The following is a 26356-nucleotide window of genomic DNA, read 5'->3' on the forward strand; positions in this document are numbered from 1 at the left end:
AAGTTTGGATGGCTGACAGCCAGGCTGGAGGCATTTACATCTGACTGTGGTTAATATAAGATGAGATGAGCCTTTAGTTTGGCTCACTGTGGGAAAAATGTATGAAGAGCTACTGTTAGCTAGGAGGCTAGGAGGAGCTACTGCTAGCTGGGAGGCTAGGAGGAGCTACTGTTAGCTGGGAGGCTAGGAGGAGCTACTGTTAGCTGGGAGGCTAGGAGGAGCTACTGTTAGCTGAGAGGCTAGGAGGAGCTACTGTTAGCTGGGAGGGTAGGAGGAGCTACTGTTAGCTGAGAGGCTAGGAGGAGCTACTGTTAGCTGAGAGGCTAGGAGGAGCTACTGTTAGCTAGGAGGCTAGGAGGAGCTACTGTTAGCTAGGAGGCTAGGAGGCTAGGAGGAGCTACTGTTAGCTGGGAGGCTAGGAGGAGCTACTGTTAGCTAGGAGGCTAGGAGGCTAGGAGGAGCTACTGTTAGCTGGGAGGCTAGGAAGAGCTACTGTTAGCTGGGAGGCTAGGAGGCTAGGAGGAGCTACCGTTAGCTTGGAGGCTAGGAGGAGCTACTGTTAGCTGGGAGGCTAGGAGGAGCTACTGTTAGCTGGGAGGTTAGGAAGCTAGGAGGAGCTACTGTTAGCTAGGAGGCTAGGAGGAGCTACTGTTAGCTGGGAGGCTAGGAGGAGCTAGTGTTAGCTGGGAGGCTAGGACGCTAGGAGGAGCTACTGTTAGCTGGGAGGCTAGGAGGCTAGGAGGAGCTACTGTTAGCTGGGAGGCTAGGAGGAGCTACTGTTAGCTGGGAGGGTAGGAAGCTAGGAGGAGCTACTGTTAGCTGGGAGGCTAGGAGGAGCTACTGTTAGCCTGGAGGCTAGGAAGAGCTACTGTTAGCTGGGAGGCTAGGAGGCTAGGAGGAGCTACTGTTAGCTGGGAGGCTAGGAGGAGCTACTGTTAGCTAGGAGGCTAGGAGGAGCTACTGTTAGCTGGGAGGCTAGGAGGAGCTACTGTTAGCTGGGAGGCTAGGAAGAGCTACTGTTAGCTGGGAGGCTAGGAGGAGCTACTGTTAGCTGAGAGGCTATGAAGCTAGGAGCAGCTAATGTTAGCTGGGAGGCTAGGAGGAGCTACTGTTAGCTAGGAGGCTAGGAGGAGCTACTGTTAGCTAGAAGGCTAGGAGGAGCTACTGTTAGCTGGGAGGCTATGAAGCTAGGAGGAGCTACTGTTAGCTGGGAGGCTAGGAGCAGCTAGTGTTAGCTGGGAGGCTAGGAGGAGCTACTGTTAGCTAGGAGGCTAGGAGGAGCTACTGTTAGCTAGAAGGCTAGGAGGAGCTACTGTTAGCTGGGAGGCTATGAAGCTAGGAGGAGCTACTGTTAGCCGGGAGGCTAGGAGCAGCTAGTGTTAGCTGGGAGGCTAGGAGGAGCTACTGTTAGCTGGGAGGCTAGGAGCAGCTAGTGTTAGCTGGGAGGCTAGTGTTAGCAGGGAGGCTAGGACGCCAGGCAGAGTGGTATCAGCTGACAGTGATGTAATGTGTCACCTCTGGTTCCTGTTTCAACATGGTGGTGGTGTTGTGTGAAGACATGTTCTGATGGTGTGATAGTGATGTAGCTGCTAGCTGCTAGCTGGTGTTTGTCCAGAGCTCTGCTCAGAGCCTGAGGCCGAGCACAGAGACAGACTCAGAGGATTAAGGTAGAAAGACAATATCCTGAAGTCTGGAGCTGCTCTGATGATGAGTTTATTAAGAGATGACAATTAAAATACAAGTTAAAGAAGAGAGAAACGCTACAATCTACTTCTGCTTCTGGTTCCATGAAGAAAACTGGAAATAAATATGAGATGTGATGAACTGGATCCTTAATGTCAGAATGTGTGTGTTGGTGAGTAGTGTGTAGCTGCAGGGGTCCACGGTGCGTCGGCTCACGATGCTTCCTGAGATCTGGACGACCTTTGACCCTGCAGAAACACAAAGACGTGTTATCACCACCCTCACACAAACACCTCACAGCTGGAAACCACGGCAACGCACAGGAAGCTGAAGTGGATCAGACTGATCTAAAACTCTGAGCCGGTGGAAAATTAAAGTCGACTCACTGAGGTCTGACCACACACACACACACACACACACACACACACACACACACACACACACAGGCCGGCTATTTGAAATGTCAAGTCACAGTTTGTTCTGAAACACGACGGCTCTGACAGGAAGTGGGTGTCCTGTGTGTGTTTCGGTTTGTGTGTGTTTTCTGTCACAGTGTGTGTGTGGTGTGAGGTTTCGGTGGTTTTCTAGTCGCTCCGTCTTTAGTTTCATTTGTGATCACTGACCTGAACCGACCGACTCTACCTGGTCTCTGAGACTGTGAGAACAGACCGGGTTTAGCCTCGTAGCGTCATGTCAAACTCAACGGCCAGGAGGTTCTTACGTTTACATCAGGCAGAGTGACAGTCAGGCCTTCTGGGGTCCTCGCGCTGAGATTCATCTTCTTCTTCCACAGATAATAAAACTCCACACACTCAGAGAGGGACTTAGTCCGGACCTGAACACAGGACAACCAATGATAGAAAGCACATAAGACACAGAGCTGAGAGAGACGTGGAGGCTAGGAAGAGCTACTGTTAGCTGGGAGGCTAGGAAGAGCTGCTGTTAGCTGGGAGGCTAGGAAGAGCTACTGTTAGCTGGGAGGCTAGGAAGAGCTACTGTTAGCTGAGAGGCTAGGAAGAGCTACTGTTAGCTGAGAGGATAGGAAGAGCTACTGTTATCTGGGAGGCTAGGAAGAGCCACTGTTAGCTGAGAGGATAGGAAGAGCTACTGTTAGCTAAGAGGATAGGAAGAGCTACTGTTAGCTAAGAGGCTAGGAAGAGCTACTGTTAGCTGAGAGGATAGGAAGAGCTTCTGTTATCTGGGAGGATAGGAAGAGCCACTGTTAGCTGAGAGGATAGGAAGAGCTACTGTTAGCTAAGAGGATAGGAAGAGCTACTGTTAGCTGAGAGGATAGGAAGAGCTACTGTTAGCTGGGAGGCTAGGAAGAGCTACTATCAGCTGGGAGGCTAGGAAGAGCTACTGTTAGCTGAGAGGTTAGGAGGATAGGAAGAGCTGCTGTTAGTTGAGAGGCTAGGAAGAGCTACTGTTAGCTGGGAGGCTAGGAAGAGCTACTGTTAGCTGAGAGGCTAGGAAGAGCTACTGTTAGCTGAGAGGATAGGAAGAGCTACTGTTATCTGGGAGGCTAGGAAGAGCCACTGTTAGCTGAGAGGATAGGAAGAGCTACTGTTAGCTAAGAGGATAGGAAGAGCCACTGTTAGCTGAGAGGATAGGAAGAGCTACTGTTAGCTAAGAGGATAGGAAGAGCTACTGTTAGCTGAGAGGATAGGAAGAGCTACTGTTATCTGGGAGGATAGGAAGAGCCACTGTTAGCTGAGAGGATAGGAAGAGCTACTGTTAGCTAAGAGGATAGGAAGAGCTACTGTTAGCTGAGAGGATAGGAAGAGCTACTGTTAGCTGGGAGGCTAGGAAGAGCTACTATCAGCTGGGAGGCTAGGAAGAGCTACTGTTAGCTGAGAGGTTAGGAGGATAGGAAGAGCTGCTGTTAGTTGAGAGGCTAGGAAGAGCTACTGTTAGCTAAGAGGATAGGAAGAGCTACTGTTAGCTGAGAGGATAGGAAGAGCTACTGTTAGCTGGGAGGATAGGAGGATAGGAAGAGCTACTGTTAGTTGAGAGGCTAGGAAGAGCTACTGTTAGCTGGGAGGATAGGAAGAGCTGCTGTTAGCTGGGAGGCTAGGAAGAGCTACCATCAGCTGGGAGGCTAGGAAGAGCTACTATCAGCTGGGAAGCTAGGAAGAGCTACTGTTATCTGGGAGGATAGGAAGAGCTACTGTTAGCGAAGAGGATAGGAAGAGCTACTGTTAGCTAAGAGGATAGGAAGAGCTACTGTTAGCTGAGAGGATAGGAAGAGCTACTGTTAGCGAAGAGGATAGGAAGAGCTACTGTTAGCTAAGAGGATAGGAAGAGCTACTGTTAGCTGAGAGGCTAGGAAGAGCTACTGTTAGCTGAGAGGATAGGAAGAGCTACTGTTAGCTAAGAGGCTAGGAAGAGCTACTGTTAGCTGAGGCTAGGAAGAGCTACTGTTAGCTGAGAGGATAGGAAGAGCTACTGTTAGCTAAGAGGATAGGAAGAGCTACTGTTAGCTGGGAGGATAGGAGGATAGGAAGAGCTGCTGTTAGTTGAGAGGCTAGAAAGAGCTACTGTTAGCTGGGAGGATAGGAAGAGCTGCTGTTAGCTGGGAGGCTAGGAAGAGCTACTATCAGCTGGGAGGCTAGGAAGAGCCACTGTTAGCTGGGAGGCTAGGAAGAGCTACTGTTAGCTGGGAGGATAGGAAGAGCTGCTGTTAGCTGGGAGGCTAGGAAGAGCTACTATCAGCTGGGAGGCTAGGAAGAGCCACTGTTAGCTGGGAGGCTAGGAAGAGCTACTGTCAGCTGGGAGGCTAGGAAGAGCTACTATCAGCTGGGAGGCTAGGAAGAGCTACTGTCAGCTGGGAGGCTAGGAAGAGCTACTATCAGCTGGGAGGCTAGGAAGAGCTGCTGTTATCTGGGAGGATAGGAAGAGCTACTGTTAGCTGAGAGGATAGGAAGAGCTACTGTTAGCTGAGGCTAGGAAGAGCTACTATTAGCTGAGAGGCTAGGAAGAGCTACTGTTAGCTGAGAGGATAGGAAGAGCTACTGTTAGCTGGGATGCTAGGAAGAGCTACTGTTAGCTAGGAGGATAGGAAGAGCTACTGTTAGCTGGGAGGCTAGGAAGAGCTGCTGTTAGCTGGACTAAAACTCAGAGACTTAGTCTGACCCTGAGCACATTAAGACATCAAGACATTAAGACGTCCTCAGAGACGGTGAGGACAGGGACTCACTGTCTTCTGGACGCTGGTGAAGTCTTTGTGATGCAGCTGCAGGGATTTAACCAACAACCTCCTCTCTGCTGCGCTCCAGCTGACACCTACAACACACACAACAGAACACAACTTTATCCTGTTTGTCTGGAGCTGCAGAGTAAAGCAGAGGTGGAGGAAGGAGGATCAGCTGACCGGAGGCTTCAGGAGTCCACAGCAGCTTCTCCACCGTCAGCTGAGGGACGAAGCACATTGACATCATGAGTGTCCTCTGGACAACAAAGCAAACACACTGCAGGACGATGGAGTCATTTCACTTTACCAGGAAGTCTCCTCTGCACTCTGATAGGACGTGGAGGGTGTGCTCAGGGCTGGCCACGCCCCCTGGTACGGCACTGGATTGAGTCATCATCATCAGAGCGTCGACTGGACGAAGAGTAGAACAGATGAAGTCATGGATGAAGACAAGACAAGACAAGTGTCTCTGGACGCGTCCCTACCTCTCTGCTGAGTGACGGGACACTCCAGCTGGTCCCACGGCCTCCACAGCAGCACTGCACAGTGGGTGTCGGAGTGGGCGTGGCTTCTGTCCTGAAGGGGCGGGATGTCCGCCTGGAAGCCCCGCCCCAAATTAATCCGCCTGTGATTGACAGCTCTGGGTTACGAGGCGATCGTCAGTAAAAAGGAGGACGTGGTAAAAGGACGACTACGTACGGCTTTAGTGTCGCAGGAGGAGGACGGGCTGTCTCCGTGGCAACCAGGTCACCGCATCCATCTGCAGGAAGTAACCAATCAGGAGACACGTCTTTATACGTGGTTATCTGGAGGCGGCGTCTCTAGTGGACGTACGAGGAACTGCACCATGAACTTACTGTGAAGCTGAACCGTCTGGACTCTCTGCTGCGTCCTGGGGGTCAGGGAGCAGTACAGTCCTGGCCCCGCCCTCAGGGGGCACAGCATGGGGGGGGGCGTGTAGTGAGCGCCGCCACCCTCGCCGTCTTCAAGCCCCTCCCCCTGCTCCTGCTCCTGCTCCGCCTTCATCAGGCTGCAGTAGAGCACGGCGCCCCCCGTGGCTGGAGCCAGGCGGCTGCACCTCCTCTGCCCCGCCCTGCACGCCTTAGACGCGGCCCGTGATTGGACGGGGACGGAGACTGGCATCACCACGGCGACTGAGGCTGGAGGCGCCGACCTGAAGCTGCTGTGGGAGCGCATGTGACCGTTCAAGGCCGGCAGGCTCCTGAAGTCCCGCTGACACACGGTACACAGCAGCCTGGCACACACACACACACACACACACACACACACACACACACACACACACACACACACTGTCAGTCACTGCAGTAACACACACACATCACATGACCAGAGGAGTGTGTGTGTGTGTGTTTACCTGGAGTCTGGAGCCTCACAGGTGAGTCCTGGGCCGCTCTGCTTCATCTGAAACAACACACACTCGTTTATTGAGACTGAACCGTTGAACGTTGACCCGCCCAGTCTGACCCGGTCTGACCCGGACCCGCCCGGTCTGACCCGGTCTGACCCGGACCCGCCCGGTCTGACCCGGTCTGACCCGGACCCATCCGGTCTGACCCGGTCTGACCCAGACTCACCCAGGTCCAGTCTCCCTGCCCCTCCTCTCTCTGCCTCAGCCCAGCCCGGAGGCCCTGAGCCTGGGCAGCACCGCTCTCTCCTCGCCCTCCGCCCCGTGGAGAGGGGCTGGTCTCGGGGTCGCCGGTGAAAGCGAGGAGGCCCGTCAGGTCCTGGATCTGGTCCGTCTGGGTCGGGGGGCGGCGTCGACCGGTCTGGCGCTGCTGGTTCTGACCCGGATCGGAGGTCACGGCGAAGGCTTGTGACATCTGAGCGTGGAGATGAGGGGCGGGGCTGGAGACGGTCGGCGTTTGAGGGTAGTGGGGGCTCGGCCCGGGGGTTGTGGGGCTACAGAAGGGCTGTGGGGCGCTGTTGTCATGGTAACCGCTCTGGTAAAACTGGAAGTCGTCGGCAGGGCTGAACTCCACCGAGCTCCATCGGCCCAGACCAGGTCCCGCTGAGGTGGAGCCCAGAGTGGAGCACTGCAGCTGGGACAGGGACGGCTCCAGATGGCCCCACGGGTCCTGGCTGCTACTGGGAGGTCCCGTCATGTTCTCCCAGTTCTCTGTGTGGTGAGAAACAAACTGGTCCTGGCTCCCGTACTGGTCCTGGTTCTGGTTCTGGCTCTGGTTCTGGTTCTGGTTCTGGGTCAGATCAGAGAGGAACGGATCAGGACTCGGAGCCAGAGGCTGACATGTTGGCTCCAAAGATGGCCGCCTTACCTGGCAGGAGAACGGGTTCCCGCTGAGGAGGAAGGAGAGCTCAGAGGAGGACTCACACCTGATCCAGGTCTGAGTCTCTGGGGCCGGACCCAGGTCCTGGCTGCACGCGAGGTGGGGGAGGTGGGGGGAGTTTAACTGGGGCTGGGAGTAGTGAGTTACCTGAGGGTGAGGGAGTCTAGGGGACGTTACCTGAGAAAGGGGGAGGTGAGGGGAGGAGACATGTAGATAGGGGAGCTGGGGGGAGTTTACCTGGGGGTGAGGGAGGTGGGGGGAGGAAACCTGTGAGAAGGGGAGGTGGGGGGAGTAAACGTGAGACTGAGGGAGGTGAGGGGAGGTTACCTGGGGGTGAGAGAGGTGAGGAGAAGAAACCTGAGGGTGAGGAAGGTGAGGAGAGGAAACCTGAGGGTGAGGAAGGTGAGGGGAGGTTACCTGAGGGTGAGGAAGGTGAGGGGAGGAAACCTGAGGGTGAGGAAGGTGAGGGGAGGTTACCTGAGGGTGAGAGAGGTGAGGAGAAGAAACCTGAGGGTGAGAGAGGTGAGGGGAGGTTACCTGAGGGTGAGAGAGGTGAGGCGAGGAAACCTGAGGGTGAGAGAGGTGAGGCGAGGAAACCTGAGGGTGAGAGAGGTGAGGGGAGGAAACCTGAGGGTGAGAGACCTGAGGGTGAGAGAGGTGAGGGGAGGTTACCTGAGGGTGAGAGAGGTGAGGGGAGGAAACCTGAGGGTGAGAGACCTGAGGGTGAGAGAGGTGAGGAGAAGAAACCTGAGGGTGAGAGAGGTGAGGGGAGGTTACCTGAGGGTGAGAGAGGTGAGGGGAGGTTATTGGGGATTGGGGGAGGTGAGGGGAGGAAACCTGGGGGTGAGAGAACTGAGGGGAGGTTACCTGAGGGTGAGGGAGGTGAGGGGAGGTTACCTGAGGGTGAGAGAGGTGAGGGGAGGTTATTGGGGATTGGGGGAGGTGAGGGGAGGAAACCTGGGGGTGAGAGAACTGAGGGGAGGTTACCTGAGGGTGAGGGAGGTGAGGGGAGGTTACCTGAGGGTGAGGGAGGTGAGGGGAGGTTACCTGAGGGTGAGAGAGGTGAGGGGAGTTAATCTGTGGGTGGGGGAGGTGAGGGGAGGTTACCTGAGGGTGAGGGAGGTGAGGGGAGGTTACCTGAGGGTGCGAGAGGTGAGGGGAGTTAATCTGTGGGTGGGGGAGGTGAGGGGAGGCTATTGGGGATTGGGGGAGGTGAGGTGAAGTTACCTGAGGGTGAGGAAAGAGACAAATGGGTGAGTGAGAGGATGAGAACATGAAGAAGCATCAAATGAAGGAGTGGACCTGGAGGGACCTGGAGGGACCTGGAGGGACCTCGGGGGGGGGGGGTTCCATGGCTCCTGAAGTTGGAGGGGGAGGAGAGGGGGGTCTCTGTCAGAGGGGAGTGATGCATGCTTGGGAGACGGCGAGGAGGAGGACCATGAGTCAGACACGTTGTCTCTGAGGCGTCTGCAGAGAGCGTTGGTGTCCATGTCTGGTGGACACAGGAAGTGGTCTGGTCTGATCTGGTCTGGAGTCTGGTCTGGTCTGGTCTGGTCTGGTCTGGTCTGGTCTAATCTGATCTGGTCTGGTCTGGTCTGGTCTGCTGATCTGGTCTGGTCTGGTCTGGTCTGCTGATCTGGTCTGGTCTGGTCTGATCTGGTCTGATCTAGACTGGTCTGGTCTAATCTGATCTGGTCTGGTCTGGTCTGGAGTCTGGTCTGATCTGGTCTGGAGTCTGGTCTGGTCTGGTCTGATCTGGTCTGGAGTCTGGAGTCTGGTCTGGTCTGGAGTCTGGTCTGGTCTGGTCTGGAGTCTGGTCTGGAGTCTGGTCTGGTCTGGAGTCTGGTCTGGAGTCTGGTCTGGTCTGGTCTGGTCTGGAGTCTGGTCTGGTCTGATCTGGTCTGGTCTATACTGATCTGATCTGATCTGGTCTGGTCTGGTCTGGTCTAATCTGATCTGGTCTGGTCTATACTGGTCTGGTCTGGTCTGGTCTGGTCTAGACTGGTCTGGTCTAATCTGAGCTGCTCTGGTCTGGTCTGGTCTAATCTGAGCTGGTCTGGTCTAATCTGGTCTGGTCTGGTCTGGTCTGGTCTGGTCTGGTCTGGTCTAATCTGAGCTGGTCTGGTCTGGTCTGGTCTGGTCTGGTCTAGACTGGTCTGGTCTAATCTGATCTGGTCTGATCTGGTCTGAGCTGGTCTGGTCTGGTCTGGTCTGGTCTGGTCTAATCTGATCTGGTCTGGTCTGGTCTGGTCTGGTCTAGACTGGTCTGGTCTAATCTGAGCTGGTCTGGTCTGGTCTAATCTGATCTGGTCTGGTCTGGTCTGGTCTGGTCTAATCTGATCTGGTCTGGTCTGGTCTGGTCTGGTCTAGACTGGTCTGGTCTAATCTGATCTGGTCTGAGCTGGTCTGGTCTGGTCTAATCTGATCTGGTCTGGTCTGGTCTGGTCTGGTCTGGTCTAGACTGGTCTGGTCTAATCTGAGCTGTTCTGGTCTGGTCTAGTCTAATCTGAGCTGGTCTGGTCTGGTCTAATCTGATCTGATCTGGTCTGGTCTGGTCTATACTGGTCTGGTCTAATCTGGTCTGGTCTGGTCTGGTCTAATCTGATCTGGTCTGGTCTGGTCTGGTCTAGACTGGTCTGGTCTAATCTGATCTGGTCTGGTCTGGTCTGGTCTGGTCTAGACTGGTCTGGTCTAATCTGATCTGGTCTGGTCTGGTCTATACTGGTCTGGTCTAATCTGGTCTGGTCTGGTCTGGTCTGGTCTAATCTGATCTGGTCTGGTCTGGTCTGGTCTAGACTGGTCTGGTCTAATCTGATCTGGTCTGAGCTAGTCTGGTCTGGTCTGATCTGATCTGGTCTGGTCTGGTCTGGTCTGGTCTGGTCTAATCTGATCTGGTCTGGTCTGGTCTGGTCTAGACTGGTCTGGTCTAATCTGATCTGGTCTGAGCTAGTCTGGTCTGGTCTGATCTGATCTGGTCTGGTCTGGTCTGGTCTGGTCTATACTGGTCTGGTCTAATCTGGTCTGGTCTGGTCTGGTCTGGTCTGGTCTGGTCTGGTCTAATCTGATCTGGTCTGGTCTGGTCTGGTCTAGACTGGTCTGGTCTAGACTGGTCTGGTCTAGACTGGTCTGGTCTGGTCTGGTCTGGTCTGGTCTAATCTGGTCTGGTCTGATGACTCAGTGTCAACGTGTGATAACGGGACTGTTCTCAGAACTCACACCCTGCCCCGACCCCTGTCCTGACCCCTGTCCCGACTCCAGCCCTCAGCCTCCTGAGACATCAATGTCTCTGAGACACTAATGAGACATCTGTGTCTCAGAGACATCTGTGTCTCAGAGACACAGATGTCTCAGAGACACAGATGTCTCTGAGACATCTGTGTCTCTGAGACACAGCGTGTGACAGTGAATCAGTCTCTACACTTGACTCTCAGCCACATGGAAACACTTTACATGTAACAACCAGTAATAATAATAATAATAATAATATTAATGATCATTAGAGTCTAAAGCAGCAGCAGCTTCACATTTAAATGAGATGTGAGTAAAGTCAGAGCTCACCTGAAACATCCCCGTGTGTCTGAGACGCAGTCTGACTGAGTGTCTCTCTGTCTCTGTGTGTCTCTGTGTGTCTCTCTGTGTGTGTGTGTGTGTTACAGGAAGTGGTCACATGTTCTTCCTCTCTCTGGGTGTCTTTACTTCTTCCTGATGAGGACGGCCTGAGAGGCGGAGGTGACAAAACTCCATCATTAACATCGAGCTTCTACAAAGTCATATAAACCACATGTGACTTTAGCTTCTCTCTTTATATATTATTATTATTATTATTATTATTATTTATTGTTTCAGATCAACTCTCTGTCATCGTTATTATTTTAACTTCACCTGTTAAATAAACTATAATTCATATAAATCTATAAAAACACAGTTTTATGTCAATAAATAAATAAATAAGAGAAAGAAACCTGAAGGCGGAACCTTTATCGGGCAGGTAGCAGCGGAGCACGGAGCCGTACTGGTGAAGGACCAACGTCAAGTCACTGATAAACCGGAAAACATCGGCTGAGACACTTCCTACTTTCAGAATAAAGGCGCATGTTTTACGTGTCTCCGCTCTGCTGCGGTTAAACCGGATTTAAAAAGTGAAACGCGACCAGATGAAGTTAAAACATGTGGAAGAGGAAGAGTTTAAGGTTTAGAGTTTGATTCTGATCTGGAAGGAACTACAATGAACCCGGACACCGCGTCTGTGGGGTCGGTGTGTAACGGCATGCTCTTATTGTGAAGGTCTAGAGCGGATAGACCTCTGAGTCTCCTCCGCTGGAGTCCTGCTCCTCTCCTGCTCCTCTCCTGCTCCTCCTCTGCTCCTCTCCTGCTCCTCCAGGTCAGCCGGCTCCCTCCGCTCCTCTCTCAGACTCTACCCCCGGACCAGGTCTCGTGTCTGCTGCTCTGTGTCGAATCATAAACTGAAGTTTCCTTTTGGTTTCCACGGACAAGTGGCTAATGCTAAAGCTAATGCTAACGCTAATGCTAACGCTGTGTTTCCGGTGGCTACTGTTTAATTAGTGTGGTAATATTAGGTCACCTTAATTAAGTTCATTTAACATCAGCAGCGATTAATACATGTTTTATTTATATGAAGTTATAAATATAAAAGAGCTTTAATCTGTTTATTATTTAATTCAAAGTTTAAAATCAAACCACAGTGAAATGACGCAGCTGTCCTCGTGTCTTCACTGAGTCATGGACACTTTGTTCTGATCTGACAGTTTGCCGTGAGGACATGAAGAGACAGGAGACATGATGTTGTCTCAGGTCAGGAGGACGCTCTGTCTCCTCAGAGGTGGGACCGGACCCCAGCGGTCCTGCAGCGGGGCGGGCCTGGTCCTCCAGTCTCAGTCCACGGACGTGTTCCAGAACCTGGCCCTGGAGGACTGGGTGGACGCCAACGTGGACCTGCGGCGGCGCGGCGTCCTGCTGCTGTGGAGGAACCGGGCGGCGGTGGTCATCGGGCGCCACCAGAACCCCTGGGCCGAGTGTGACCTGCCGGCCATGAGGAGGGCGGGGATCCCTCTGGCCCGCAGGCGGAGCGGCGGCGGGACGGTGTTCCACGACCTCGGGAACCTCAACCTGACGTTCTTCGCCTCCAAGAAGGCGTACGACCGGCGCAGGAACCTGAGGGTCGTCACCGAGGCCCTGAGGCGCGTCCGGCCGGAGCTGGACGTCCAGGCCACAGACAGATTTGACATTTTGCTGAATGGACACTACAAGATCTCAGGTAGGACTCCAGGGACCGCCGTCCAATCAGGGGGAGGGACTAGTGGCGTCAGTGTTTACGTTGTTGTTCCCGTCGTCCCCCCAGGGACGGCGTCCAGACTCAGCAGGACGTCCTCCTACCATCACTGCACTCTGCTTCACTCTGCTGACCGCTCCGCCCTCTCCGCCGCGCTCCGCCCGTCCTGCCCCGGTATCCATAGCAACGCCACTCCCAGCGTGCCCTCACCTGTCGCCAACCTGCTAGACCACGCCCCCACGCTGAAATGGGAGGAGCTACTGGAGGCTGTGGTGCATCAGTACAACTCAGGTAGTCTCCCCTGTTCTCCTCTCTCTCTCTCTCCCTCTCTCTCTCTCTCTAACCTCCCGTCTCTGTTTCCATGGCGACCCCCAGAGTTCGGCTGCAGCTCCGCTCTGACCCCGGTCGACCCGTCTGACGAGTCCCTGTTTCCTGGTCTGGGCCGGATGGAGGCGGAGCTACGTGGCTGGGACTGGACGTTCGGTAAGACGCCCAAATTCACGGTCCAGACTCCCCTGGAGCTGAGGGAGCCGGAGGGGGCGGGCCGCTGCAGCGCTCAGCTACGGATGGAGGTGAAGGGCGGCCTCATCGACAGCTGCCGGCTGGACGTCCCGACAGACTGGCTCCCTGAGCGTCTGAGCGCCGAGCTCTGCGGCGTCCTGGTCGGGGAGCGGTTCTGTCCTCACCGAGCGGCCGCAGCCCTCTCCCTGCTGCTGAGGTCCCAGAGCGGCCCGCTGCACCCACGACTGCACCACCTGTGTGACGCTGTCCTGGCTGTGATTGGCTGAGACCGGTCTCAGAGATCCTCAATGATAAAGACTGATGTCCTATCTTCTGTAAATAAATATAATATATATAAACTGACTCAGCTCATTGTTTCTGGGTTTATTGTGTTTTAAAACTAAAACTTTATTGACTTTATTTACATGTAAACAAGATTTAAAACTTTAGCTGCTGAGAAAAGACTCCAGGCACGAGGTGTCACTCTGTCGCTTTCTCCGGGAACCAAGCAGCGACTTCTTTTTAACCTTTTAAACGTTTTAACGCAGCTGGATTTAGTTTAAGAATATTAAAAACATAAATATGACATCATGTTTTATATAAACGCATAAATATAAAAACTGAATCTGTATGAAAACAGGTTTATCTAGAAACTACAACTCATCCACCGATCATTAAAGTGTATCAAATGTATGCGGCCTAATAATATTAATAATAATAATAATAATAACTAATTATAATTAAAGGTGATATATAATTTTTCTGCATCTCAAAAAAGATGTCAAACTCGGTTTCTATGGCAACGGCTGTGAATAACGGACAGTGGAAGAGAAAAACAGCAGAGTGAGTCCTCGCTGCTGAACGTTGGCCAGTAGACGATCTTTGTCCGCTGTGAACCGTCGTGTGCGTCGGGCAGCGGAGAGCGAAGCAACCGGAGAACCGCAGCGGCAGGATGGGGAAGAAACAGAAGAAATCCGGGGAGGACAGGTACAGAGAGCACCGTCTGCCACCGCACGTCACCTGTCCGCACCGACACCGGGGAGCGGGAACACCCCCCGTCCCGTTAAAACCACCCAAACGGCCCGCTTTCCCGCTGCTGACACCGTTAGCTTAGCGGCTAGGAGCGGCTAGCAGATGCTAACCACGAGTCAGTGGACGCGCGTGAGTTCAGGTGAAGCTTTAAAGAGCCAGGTGAATTACAGGACACGTAGGCGGCCTGACAGGGGCTCACCTGGGCCGACCCGAGCCCCCCCTCCCCCCCCCTCCCCCCCCGGGGAGCGTCCTGGTCCCGGCCTCGGGCTCAGAGGTGTTTAAACATGTCTGCTAGCGTGATAAGCAGCTACCTTAGCTTAGCTTAGCTTAGCTTAGCTTAGCTTAGCTTCCACAGAGACGGCTGTTGGAGTTAGCTAGCTGTGACCCTCTGGCTCCCAGTCTGTCTGACCTGAGAGCTACATGCTAAATGCTAACGAGTGCTAGAGGCTAGCAGTTAGCTCGCTGTTAGCATCGTTACTGTGACAGATGGATAGATGACCGTTATATTAACAACCAGTCACACAGAGTAGAGACACAGTAGAGACACAGTAGAGACAGAGACAGAGAGTAGAGACACAGTAGAGACACAGTAGAGACAGAGTAGAGACAGAGACACAGTAGAGACACAGTAGAGACACAGAGACAGAGACAGAGAGAGAGAGTAGAGAGTAGAGACAGAGACAGAGACAGAGTAAACAGTAGAGGGTTCTACTGTTTCAATCAGCCCTCATCAGCTGTTTCATGGGACAATAGAACCCTGATGCTGAGGCAGACGATGAAAGGAGATGAAGAGTCAGCAGATCCACATTGTTCTGACACAAAGACCCTGGTTTAGTCTGGACCAGGTCTGAGTCTGGACCAGGTCTGAGTCTGAACCAGGTCCCAGTCTGATCCAGGTCTGAACCAGGTCTGATCCAGGTCCCAGTCTGAACCAGGTCCCAGTCTGATCCAGGTCCTAGTCTGATCCAGGTCTGAACCAGGTCTGATCCAGGTCTGAGTCTGAACCAGGTCTGAGTCTGGACCAGGTCTGAGTCTGAGCCTGGTCTGAACCTGGTCTGATCCAGGTCCTAGTCTGATCCAGGTCCTAGTCTGATCCAGGTCCCAGTCTGAACCAGGTCCCAGTCTGATCCAGGTCCTAGTCTGATCCAGGTCCCAGTCTGAACCAGGTCCCAGTCTGATCCAGGTCCCAGTCTGATCCAGGTCCTAGTCTGAACCAGGTCCTAGTCTGATCCAGGTCTGATCCAGGTCCCAGTCTGAACCAGGTCCCAGTCTGATCCAGGTCCCAGTCTGAACCAGGTCCAGGTCCCAGTCTGATCCAGGTCCTAGTCTGAACCAGGTCCTAGTCTGATCCAGGTCTGAACCAGGTCCTAGTCTGATCCAGGTCCCAGTCTGATCCAGGTCTGAACCAGGTCTGATCCAGGTCCTAGTCTGATCCAGGTCCCAGTCTGAACCAGGTCTGAGTCTGATCCAGGTCCCAGTCTGAACCAGGTCCCAGTCTGAACCAGGTCTGAGTCTGATCCAGGTCCCAGTCTGAACCAGGTCCTAGTCTGAACCAGGTCCCAGTCTGATCCAGGTCCTAGTCTGAACCAGGTCCTAGTCTGATCCAGGTCCTAGTCTGATCCAGGTCCCAGTCTGAACCAGGTCCTAGTCTGATCCAGGTCCTAGTCTGATCCAGGTCCCAGTCTGATCCAGGTCCCAGTCTGAACCAGGTCCTAGTCTGATCCAGGTCTGAGTCTGAACCAGGTCCTAGTCTGAACCAGGTCCCAGTCTGAACCAGGTCCTAGTCTGATCCAGGTCCTAGTCTGATCCAGGTCTGAGTCTGAACCAGGTCCTAGTCTGATCCAGGTCCCAGTCTGATCCAGGTCCCAGTCTGATCCAGGTCCTAGTCTGATCCAGGTCCTAGTCTGAACCAGGTCCCAGTCTGAACCAGGTCTGATCCAGGTCCCAGTCTGAACCAGGTCCCAGTCTGAACCAGGTCCAGGTCCCAGTCTGATCCAGGTCCCAGTCTGAACCAGGTCCTAGTCTGATCCAGGTCTGAGTCTGAACCAGGTCCCAGTCTGATCCAGGTCCCAGTCTGATCCAGGTCCTAGTCTGAACCAGGTCCTAGTCTGAACCAGGTCCCAGTCTGAACCAGGTCTGATCCAGGTCCCAGTCTGATCCAGGTCCTAGTCTGAACCAGGTCCTAGTCTGAACCAGGTCCCAGTCTGAACCAGGTCTGATCCAGGTCCCAGTCTGAACCAGGTCCCAGTCTGAACCAGGTCCCAGTCTGATCCAGGTCTGAACCAGGTCCTAGTCTGATCCAGGTCTGAACCAGGTCCTAGTCTGGACCAGGTCCCAGTCTGAACCAGGTCTGAACCAGGTCCCAGTCTGATCCAGTCTCTCTTTGTCCCGTGTCCAGCTCCAAGGACGACGGCATCGACATCGACGCTCTGGCGGCGGAGATCGAAGGAGCCGGAGCCTCCAGAGAGACGAAGATGAAGAAGAAGAAGAAAGGAGCCAAGAAGGACGACTACGAGTACGACTCCTGCTCTTCCTCTGTCTCCTCCTGCTCTTCCTCTGTCTCCTCCTCCTCCTCCTCTGTCTCCTCCTCCTCCTCCTCCTCCTCTGTCTCCTCCTCCTCCTCCTCCTCCTCCTCTGTCTCCTCCTCCTCTTTCTCCTCCTCCTCCTCCTCTGTCTCCTCTGTCTCCTCCTCCTCCTCCTCCTCCTCTGTTTCCTCTGTCTCTTCCTCCTCCTCCTCCTCCTCCTCCTCTGTTTCCTCTGTCTCCTCCTCCTCCTCCTCCTCCTCTGTTTCCTCTGTCTCTTCCTCCTCCTCCTCCTCCTCCTCCTCTGTCTCCTCTTCCTCCTCCTCTGTCTCCTCCTCCTCCTCCTCTGTCTCCTCTGTCTCCTCCTCCTCCTCCTCCTCCTCTGTTTCCTCTGTCTCTTCCTCCTCCTCCTCCTCCTCCTCCTCCTCTGTCTCCTCCTCCTCCTCCTCCTCCTCCTCTGTCTCCTCCTCCTCTTTCTCCTCCTCCTCCTCCTCTGTCTCCTCTGTCTCCTCCTCCTCCTCCTCCTCCTCTGTTTCCTCTGTCTCTTCCTCCTCCTCCTCCTCCTCTGTCTCCTCTTCCTCCTCCTCCTCCTCCTCTGTCTCCTCTGTCTCCTCCTCCTCCTCCTCCTCCTCTGTTTCCTCTGTCTCTTCCTCCTCCTCCTCCTCCTCCTCCTCTGTCTCCTCTTCCTCCTCCTCCTCCTCTGTCTCCTCTTTCTCCTCCTCCTCCTCTGTCTCCTGTCTCCTCCTCCTCTGTTTCCTCTGTCTACTCCTCCTCCTCCTCCTCCTCCTCTGTCTCCTCTGTCTCCTGTCTCCTCCTCCTCTGTTTCCTCTGTCTACTCCTCCTCCTCCTCCTCCTCCTCTGTCTCCTCTGTCTCCTCTTTCTCCTCCTCCTCCTCTGTCTCCTGTCTCCTCCTCCTCTGTTTCCTCTGTCTACTCCTCCTCCTCCTCCTCCTCCTCTGTCTCCTCTGTCTCCTGTCTCCTCCTCCTCTGTTTCCTCTGTCTACTCCTCCTCCTCCTCCTCCTCCTCCTCTGTCTCCTCTGTCTCCTCTTCCTCCTCCTCCTCTTCTTTCTCCTCCTCCTTCTCCTCTTTCTCTGTCCTCTCACTGAAATGTCTCTGAGTCGTCCCCTAACTCTCTGTGTCCTCCTGCAGTGAGGACGAAATCCTGAAGGAGCTGGAGGAGTTGTCTCTGGAGACGCAGGGAGGAAAGACAAAGGTAAGGAGGAGGAGGAGGAGGAGGAGGAGGAGGAGGAGGAGGAGGAGGAGCAGTTCTAACACAGGAACTCTCCCTGCTTAGAAATCAGACACCACAGAAGAAGTGGAGAGCGTGGAGCCTCCCAAACCAGAGAAGAAGAAAACCAGGAAGGGGAAGAAGGGCGGAGCCAGCCCTGAGGATGAGGAGGCCGATGAAGAGAGGAACGGGGAGCAGGCGGAGGAGAAGAGGGTGAGTCACACAGAGCTCCACTGTGAGGAGGTGTCAGTGAAGCATGATGAAGGTTAAACGTGTCCTCCTCTTCCTCCTGCAGGCGCCTCCTGCTGCACCTCCTTCTGACTCCGACGACGACAGCGGCTCCCGCTCTCGCCTCCAGACCAAGGAGGCGAAGAGAGGAGGCAAGAAGGCTTCAGCGTCAGACGAGGAGCAGGAGGAGCAGGAGGAGGACAGAGGCCTGAGGAAAGGAGGAGGACGAGGGAAGGAGGACGAGTCAGAGGACCAGGAGGAGGAGGAGGAGGAGTTCACCTTCAGGAGAGACAAGAAGAAGAAGAACAAAGGGAAGGCGGCGAAGGCGGAGAGCGAGGAGGAGGAGGAGGACGAGGAGGAGGAGGAGGCAGGAGGCTTCAAGATGAAGACGGCGGCGCAGAAGAAGGCGGAGAAGAAGGAGAGGGAGAGGAAGAAGAAGGAGGAGGAGAGGATGAAGCAGAGGAAGATGAAGGAGCTGAAGGAGAAGGAGGAGCCGAAAAAAGAGCCAGAGAAGAAGAGCTCCACAGAGGCCACGCCCCCTGAGGCGCCAGCTGTGACTGAGGAGCAGGAGGGGGCGGAGCCAGCAGCAGAGGGTGAGTATTACAGACCAGCCAATGAAATGGCTCCGTCCTCTTCATCACTAACGACTCGTCTTCTTCTGCAGAGGAGACGGAGGGGGACAAGAAGAAGAAGGACAAGAAGAAGAAGAAGACGCCTGGAGACAAGGAGGAGAAGGAGAAGAAGAAGGGGCCCAGCAAGGCCACGGTCAAGGCCATGCAGGAGGCGCTGGCCAAGATGAAGGAGGTGAGGCATGCTGGGAAACGGAGTGTCAGAGCTGAGGAGGGAGGCGCAGGGAGGCGCAGGGAGCAGAGCGTGGCTGACGGCGTCTGGTCTGGTTGTTACAGGAGGAGGAGCGAGCCAAGCGGGAGGAGGAGGAGCGTCAGAAGAGGCTGGAGGAGCTGGAGCAGCAGAGGCTGGAGCAGGTAACACACACAGCACCTCCTCATCTGTCCCTCCACCGGTCTGGGCCTGGCCCCGTCTCACGCCTCCTCTCTCCCCCCGACAGGAGCGACTGGAGCAGGAGCGCAAGGAGAAGAAGAAGCAGAAGGAGAAGGAGAGGAAGGAGCGTCTGAAGAAGGAGGGCAAGCTGCTGACCAAGGCCCAGAGGGAGGCGCGAGCTCGGGCCGAGGCCACGCTGAAGCTGCTGCAGGCCCAGGGTGAGTGGACCGGGACCTGGACCTGGACCGGGACCGGGACCTGGACCGGGACCGGGACCGGGACCAGGACCTGGACCGGGACCTGGACCTGGACCTGGACCTGGACCTGGAGCAGGACCTGGACCAGGACCTGGACCAGGACCAGGACCAGGACCTGGACCGGGACCTGGACCTGGAGCAGGACCGGGACCGGGACCAGGACCAGGACCTGGACCTGGGCCAGGACCCGTCTGTGTCTGGGTCTTAATGTGTGTGTTGTGTCCAGGTGTGGAGGTCCCGTCCAAGGAGTCGGTGCAGAAGAAGAAGCCGGTCTACGGCGACAAGAGGAGGAGGAAGCCCAACGCCCAGACGCCTGAAGGTAGGCCGTCCCAGGAGAGGTCCCACTCCTGCTGCTTTTCACGGGTCTAACTGCGCCTCCTCCCTCCTTCCCAGAAACCTCGGAGGTGACCTCGCCCGCCTCGGAGACGCCAGAGCCCGTTGCCATGGAAACGGAGGCGGAGACGCCGGCCGCCGAGCCAGGTGAGCACATAGAGATGGAGGGGGGGATGGGGAGGTGTCATGTGGAGGAGGAGGAGGTGACGGTTGGTTTGTCCTCTGTCTGTCCAGAGGTGAAGCCAGACGCTGCTGTGGACAGCTGGGAGGCCATCGCTAGTGACGAGGAGAAAGGTGAGGAGCACACACCTCCTGTTAGCTACAGCTGGAGGAGCACGCACCTCCTGTTAGCTACAGCTGGAGGAGGAGCACGCACCTCCTGTTAGCTACAGCTGGAGGAGGAGCGAGCACCTCCTGTTAGCTACAGCTGGAGGAGGAGCAGCACCTGTTAGCTACAGCTGGAGGAGGAGCACCTCCTGTTAGCTACAGCTGGAGGAGGAGCATGCACCTCCTGTTAGCTACAGCTGGAGGAGGAGCATGCACCTCCTGTTAGCTACAGCTGGAGGAGGAGCAGCACCTGTTAGCTACAGCTGGAGGAGGAGCACCTCCTGTTAGCTACAGCTGGAGGAGGAGCATGCACCTCCTGTTAGCTACAGCTGGAGGAGGAGCACGCACCTCCTGTTAGCTACAGCTGGAGGAGGAGCGAGCACCTCCTGTTAGCTACAGCTGGAGGAGGAGCGAGCACCTCCTGTTAGCTACAGCTGGAGGAGCACATGACCACAGCCCTCCCCACCCCGCCTGTCTTTGTCTCAGAGCTGAAGAAAGTCCACATCGAGGTGAAGGAGGACACCGCCGCGCCTCCTCGGCCTGCTGCCAGCGAGGAGGACGACGAGGAGGACGAGGAAGAGGACGACGACGAGGAAGATGAAGACGACGAGGAGGAAAGCGAGGAAGACGAGAAGGAGACGGCGCCTCCCCCGCCGCCGGCTCAGGGGAAGAGGAGAGCGCAGAGCGAGGATGAGAGCAGCGAGAGCGAGGACGACGACGGGAGGACGAAGGAGGAGCGACTGTACGACCGGGCCAAGAGGAGGATAGAGGTGAGAGGAGACGCAGGAGGAGTGACGGCTCGTCTCTGTCAGCACGTCTCTGATCCGTCCTGTCTCCATAGAAACGACGAGCAGAGAACCTGAAGAACATCGACGTGGACACGCTGAGAGCGCCGGTGGTGTGTGTCCTGGGACACGTGGACACGGGCAAGACCAAGATCCTCGACAAGGTGTCCTGTTTACCGTCTGTTTACTGTTTACTCACTGTTTACTGACTGTTCACTTACTGTTAACTGACTGTTTACTGTTAACTGACTTTTTACTAACTGTTTACTGACTGTTTACTGTTTACTGACTTTTTACTGACTGTTTACTGACTGTTTACTGTTTACTGACTGTTTACTGACTGTTCACTTACTGTTAACTGACTGTTTACTGTTAACTGACTTTTTACTAACTGTATACTGACTGTTTACTGTTTACTGACTTTTTACTGACTGTTTACTGACTGTTTACTGTTTACTGATTGTTCACTGACTGTTCACTGACTTTTTACTGTTTACTGCCTTTTTACCGTTAACCGACTTTTTACCGTTAACTGACTTTTTACTGACTGTTTACTGTTAACTGACTTTTTACTGACCTTTTTACCTTTACTGACTTTTTACTGACTTTTTACTGTTTACTGGCTTTTTACTTTTAACTGACGGTTCACTGACTGTTTACTGTTAACCGACTGTTTACTGACTGTTTACTGTTTACTGACTTTTTACTGACTGTTCACTGACTTTTACTGACTTTTTTTTTACTGTTAACTGACTTTTTACTGTTAACTGACTTTTTCTGACCTTTTTACTGTTTACTGACTTTTTTTTACTGTTTACTGACTTTTTGCTGACTTTTACTGTTTACCGACTGTTTACTGTTTACCGACTGTTTACTGTTTACCGACTTTTTACTGTTAACCGACTTTTTACTGTTAACTGACTGTTTACTGTTAACCGACTTTTCCTGACTTTTTACTGCGTGTTTACTGACTGTTTACTGTTTACTGACTTTCTACTGACTGTTCACTGACTTTTACTGTTAGCTGACTTTTTCTGACCTTTTTACTGTTTACTGACTTTTTACTGACTGTTTACTGTTTACTGACTGTTTACTGTTTACTGACTGTTTACTGACTGTTTACTGTTTACTGACTTTTTACTGTTTACTGACTGTTCACTGACTGTCTACTGACTTTTTACTGACTTTTTACTGTTTACTGACTGTTTACTGTTTACTGACTGTTTACTGACTGTTCACTGACTGTTTACTGACTGTTTACTGTTAACTGACTGTTTACTGACTTTTTACTAACGGTTTACTGACTGTTTACTGACTTTTTACTAACGGTTTACCGACTGTTTACTGACTGTTTACTGTTGACTGACCTTCTTACCGCCTGTTTTTACGTCCTGTCTGTGTGCGTCCAGCTGAGACACACCCACGTCCAGGACGGAGAGGCCGGAGGAATCACTCAGCAGATCGGAGCCACCAACGTTCCCAAGGAGACGATTGAGGAGCAAACGAAGATGGTTAAAAACGTAGGAGGTCTCACTCTGACACATAAACCTGCTCTGTTGACGGCCTGTTAGTAAACTCACCTCTGTTTGTGTAGTTTGACAAAGAAGGCGTCAGGATACCTGGTATGCTGATCATTGACACACCTGGACACGAGTCCTTCAGGTACCTGTCCTGTCTCTGTCTCTGTCTCTGTCTCTCTCCTGTCTCTGTCTCTGACCTGTCTCTGACCCGTCCCTGTCCCGTCTGTCTCTCTGCAGTAACCTGAGGAACAGAGGCAGTTCCCTGTGTGACATTTCCATCCTGGTGGTGGACATCATGCACGGCCTGGAGCCTCAGACTCTGGAGTCCATCAACCTGCTGAAGGAGAAGAAGTGTCCCTTCATCGTCGCCCTCAACAAGGTCGGTCAAGGTCTCCCCCTCCTCCTCCTCCTCCCCCTCCTCCTCCTCCTCCTCTTCTAATCTGGTGGCGGTGTCCTTGTCCCAGGTCGACCGTCTGTACGACTGGAAGAAGAGTCCTGACACCGACGTGGTGGCGACGCTGAAGAAGCAGAAGAAGAACACCAAGGACGAGTTTGACGAGCGGGTCAAGGCCATCATCGTGGAGTTTGCTCAGCAGGTCTCCATCTTTTCTACCGTCTTTGAGAAGCGTCCCGTCGTGGAGCCCTGAGGACGTCCTCTAACGTCTCTGTTGTCTCCAGGGTCTGAACGCCGCCTTGTTCTACGAGAACAAAGACCCCCGGACGTTTGTGTCGTTGGTTCCCACCTCGGCCCACAGCGGTGACGGGATGGGGAACCTGATCGCTCTGTTGGTGGACCTCACCCAGACCATGTTAGCTCGCCGGCTAGCGCACTGCGACGAGCTACGAGCTCAGGTCATGGAGGTGAGACGGACCTTCGTGTCTTTGTGTCTTAGTGTCCTCCTCTTCTCGTCCAACGTCCTCACAGACCCACGTGTCTTTCAGGTGAAAGCTCTGCCCGGGATGGGAACCACCATCGACGTGATCCTGATCAACGGGCGCCTACGGGAGGGAGAGACCATCATCGTCCCGGGGGTGGAGGGACCAATCGTCACTCAGATCAGAGGGTTGCTGCTGCCGCCTCCTCTGAAGGAGCTCAGAGTCAAGGTGGACGTCCTGGAAACCGCTTCAGTCATTCATTCATCTATTTATGTCCTCCACCTCAGACCAACACCTGGATCTCTTCTTCTTCTTCTTCTTCTTCTTCTTCTTCTTCTTCTTGTCCTGTAGAACCAGTACGAGAAGCACAAGGAGGTGTCCACGTCCCAGGGAGTCAAGATTCTGGGTAAAGACCTGGAGAAGGCGTTGGCGGGACTCCCCCTGCTGGTGGCTCACAAGGACGACGAGATCCCCGTCCTCAGGGTAACGTCTATCAGAGTTCGAATGGGTTCCAGAGCCAGCGATGATCACTTCCTGGTTGACGTCCTGGTTTACTTCCTGGTTTCAGGACGAGCTGGTGCGGGAACTCAAACAGACCCTGAGCTGCATCAAGCTGGAGGAGAAAGGCGTTTACGTCCAGGCGTCCACGCTGGGATCCCTGGAGGCTCTGCTGGAGTTCCTCCGGACGTCCAAAGTCCCCGTAAAGCACCCGTCCCTCTGTCCTCTCCTACTTCCTGTCAGACCCTTTTAACGACCCTCTGACCTCTGACCTCTGACCTGTCCCGTGTGTTTCCTGCAGTACGCCGGCATCAACATCGGCCCGGTTCACAAGAGGGACGTGATGAAGGCGTCGGCCATGTTGGAGCACGACCTGCAGTGAGTTTCTGTTCTTACTAAACGTCCCGACACGTCTCGGGGGTGGGGTGACGGGGTTCTAACGGTGGCGTGTGGTCGCAGGTACGCCGTCATCCTGGCGTTCGACGTGAAGGTGGAGAGAGAGAGTCAGGACATGGCCGACAGTCTGGGCGTCAGGATCTTCTCAGCCGAAATCATCTACCACCTGTTTGACGCCTTCACCAAGTACAGGGAGGACTACAAGAAGGCCAAACAGGACGAGTTCAAGTAGGACGTCCCGCTGCACCTGCTCCACCTGCTCCACCTGCTCCACCTGTCATTAATAATGATATGAAACCTGTTTGTGGTTCTCCAGGCACATCGCCGTGTTCCCGGCCAAGCTGCGAATCCTCCCTCAGTTCATCTTCAACTCCAGAGACCCCATCGTGATGGGGGTCACCGTGGAGGCCGGGGTCGTCAGGCAGGGGACGCCGCTCTGCGTCCCCAGCAAAGGGGTGAGTCCCGCTAAGAAACGCCCCCCGTTTCAGTCCCGCCAGGGTTCAGGCTGACCGTCCCGTTTGCTTCCAGTTCGTGGACATCGGCGTGGTCACCAGCATCGAGGTCAACCACAAGTCGGTGGAGAGCGCCAAGAAGGGCCAGGAGATCTGCGTCAAGATCGAGCCCATCCCCGGGGAGGCGCCCAAAATGTACGGCCGCCATTTTGAAGCCACCGACATCATCGTCAGCAAGGTAAGGCCACGCCCCCGCAGGAGGTAAACGTCTCGGTTAAACGTCGTAAAAACGCCGCGGCCGCGACCAGAACGGTTTGAGAGTCAGAGTTTAGAGAAGAAGAAGGAGGAGGAGGAGGAGGAGGTGAGATGAGGGACAGGAAGGAAGGACAGGGTAAGGACGTCTTCAGAGGAGAGAGGACGACCTTGGTTTGACCGTTAGCCAGCGTCTCCTGACTCCTCCTCCTGGTCTTCTGCTTTCAGATCACGCGGGCGTCCATCGACGCTCTGAAGAACTGGTTCAGAGACGAGATGCAGAAGTCGGACTGGCAGCTGATCATGGAGCTGAAGAAGACGTTCGAGATCATCTGAGGGACCTGAAACGCCAACGAACTAACTGACTCCTCCCCCTCCTCCGCCGCCGCCGTCAGCGGGCGGCCGCGGTGGAACAAAAATAAAGAATCAGAGAAAAGACGTGGAGTGTTTTTCTGTGAGAAACCAGCGTTTTTTCAACAGTTAGACTCATTTCACTCAGTATTCCAACGTGCCTGTTTCAGCATCAGCGTCGTGTTATTAGCTCTTCTTCTTCTTCTTCTTCTTCTTCTTCTTCTTCTCTGCTCTGATTTGTGGCTGCTGCTTCCTGTCCCCTGGCTCCGCCCCCTTTCCTCCTCAGACTGAGGCTTAACGAGGCCGAGCCAGCGTTCGTTAACGCAGACAGGTGCATTGTGGGATATAACAGCAACGAGGAGGAAACGGTGATTTCTGATTTGGTTGTTGTTGTTTTTTGTTTTCTTGTTTTTTTTTTTTTTTTCTCACGGAGCAGCAGCGACGCTCTGACAGACTCTAAGGAGGAGTTGACTTTAACGGTGGTGTTGTGCGGTTCGGCGGCCATGTTGGATCTGACGGGTGGAGGAGGGGGGGGCGCAGAGAATATTTTAAATTGTATTTGCTGCAAATGATGTAATAAATTCTGATGAAACTGCTGAGAGTCTTCACATCAGATGTTTTACTCGTTCAGTCGTTTCTCTAAAGAATTAACGAGCTTTTATTTTTATTTTTATTTGTTGTGGCGACGAAGAATTTAAAACGACGTAAACGTAATTTAAATTTCAACACGTTTATCTGAACAGGACCAGCAGAAACAACCTAAAGACGCTGCCGCCATCTTGTTTTAGTGTTTACCAATTGCTCCGCCCACTTTATTGAGATATAAAGTGGGCGGGGCAAAGAACACATCCCCGTGCGTGAACTCGTCTGACGGTTCTTTGAACAGTTCTGGAGCAAAACCAGACAAAAGTTCATGTTGATAAAATGTGTTGACTGGAAAGGGGGTGGAGTCATTACATTAAGGCTCCGCCCACCACTAGGAACGGCGGCTTCTTCATTGGTGTTTTATTTATTGTCTGGTTCAAACGTCACATTATTTTACAGCATATATGCAAAAAATAAAAACATTTCAACAAAAAACAAATCTGTTAATAATTATTTTTTATTATAAATAAATTATTCTCTAATTATTCACGCTGACGTCAGTGCAGCTCAGACTTTAACTTAAAACACTTTTAACTTTCATCCTGATTAATACGACAAAGTTTCTACACAAACTACCACAAATTATAAATATTAATAAAATCCTTCCAACAAAATAAAAATTTCCGACAAATTTTCCAGGTTTAAGAAAATATCTTTACGTGGTCGGCGCTACCTTAAAGTG

The 26356-nt window shown here is 53.6% G+C and overlaps 3 protein-coding genes across 5 annotated transcripts; 2 read left to right on the forward strand and 1 right to left on the reverse strand.

Moving 5' to 3' along the window:
- Positions 1 to 1505: 1505 nt before the first annotated feature.
- LOC311509580 (uncharacterized protein) lies at positions 1506 to 10460 on the reverse strand (the record flags this gene model as incomplete). Its single annotated transcript, XM_084574812.1, has 18 exons — positions 1506 to 1931; positions 2405 to 2518; positions 4880 to 4965; positions 5054 to 5093; positions 5181 to 5284; positions 5359 to 5498; positions 5573 to 5633; positions 5731 to 6128; positions 6252 to 6298; positions 6472 to 7092; positions 7171 to 7329; positions 7420 to 7509; positions 7600 to 7659; positions 7720 to 7854; positions 7960 to 8079; positions 8170 to 8229; positions 8320 to 8409; positions 10401 to 10460. The coding sequence occupies 18 exons, from the start codon at positions 10458 to 10460 to the stop codon at positions 1896 to 1898; spliced, it is 2421 nt and encodes an 806-aa protein (XP_084430938.1). The 3' UTR covers positions 1506 to 1895.
- A 1020-nt stretch (positions 10461 to 11480) lies between these two features.
- On the forward strand, positions 11481 to 13330 carry lipt1 (lipoyltransferase 1). 3 transcript variants are annotated; one of them, XM_084574885.1, is made up of 4 exons: positions 11481 to 11611; positions 11949 to 12457; positions 12542 to 12763; positions 12848 to 13330. In XM_084574885.1, exons 2-4 carry the CDS (start codon positions 11980 to 11982, stop codon positions 13258 to 13260), a joined length of 1113 nt encoding a protein of 370 aa, XP_084431011.1. In that variant the 5' UTR covers positions 11481 to 11611; positions 11949 to 11979; the 3' UTR covers positions 13261 to 13330. The 3 variants fall into 3 exon arrangements, with proteins under 3 accessions (XP_084431011.1, XP_084431012.1, XP_084431013.1); XM_084574886.1 differs by having other exon boundaries at positions 11495 to 11563; XM_084574887.1 differs by lacking the exon at positions 11481 to 11611 and having other exon boundaries at positions 11664 to 12457.
- Positions 13331 to 13846: 516 nt separating this feature from the next.
- eif5b (eukaryotic translation initiation factor 5B) lies at positions 13847 to 26076 on the forward strand. The gene is made up of 26 exons (XM_084574623.1): positions 13847 to 13960; positions 16404 to 16520; positions 17677 to 17740; positions 17822 to 17968; positions 18051 to 18576; positions 18648 to 18787; positions 18889 to 18966; positions 19050 to 19200; positions 19466 to 19558; positions 19633 to 19719; positions 19807 to 19866; positions 20386 to 20669; positions 20741 to 20848; positions 22094 to 22204; positions 22279 to 22346; positions 22442 to 22583; positions 22669 to 22800; positions 22883 to 23065; positions 23147 to 23308; positions 23432 to 23563; positions 23649 to 23780; positions 23880 to 23956; positions 24038 to 24202; positions 24291 to 24429; positions 24503 to 24664; positions 24907 to 26076. The coding sequence occupies exons 1-26, from the start codon at positions 13926 to 13928 to the stop codon at positions 25012 to 25014; spliced, it is 3603 nt and encodes a 1200-aa protein (XP_084430749.1). The 5' UTR covers positions 13847 to 13925; the 3' UTR covers positions 25015 to 26076.
- Positions 26077 to 26356: the final 280 nt, after the last annotated feature.

The sequence above is a fragment of the Chelon labrosus genome, assembly GCF_963514085.1.
Source record: "Chelon labrosus genome assembly, chromosome: 24".
Lineage (NCBI taxonomy): Eukaryota > Metazoa > Chordata > Actinopteri > Mugiliformes > Mugilidae > Chelon > Chelon labrosus.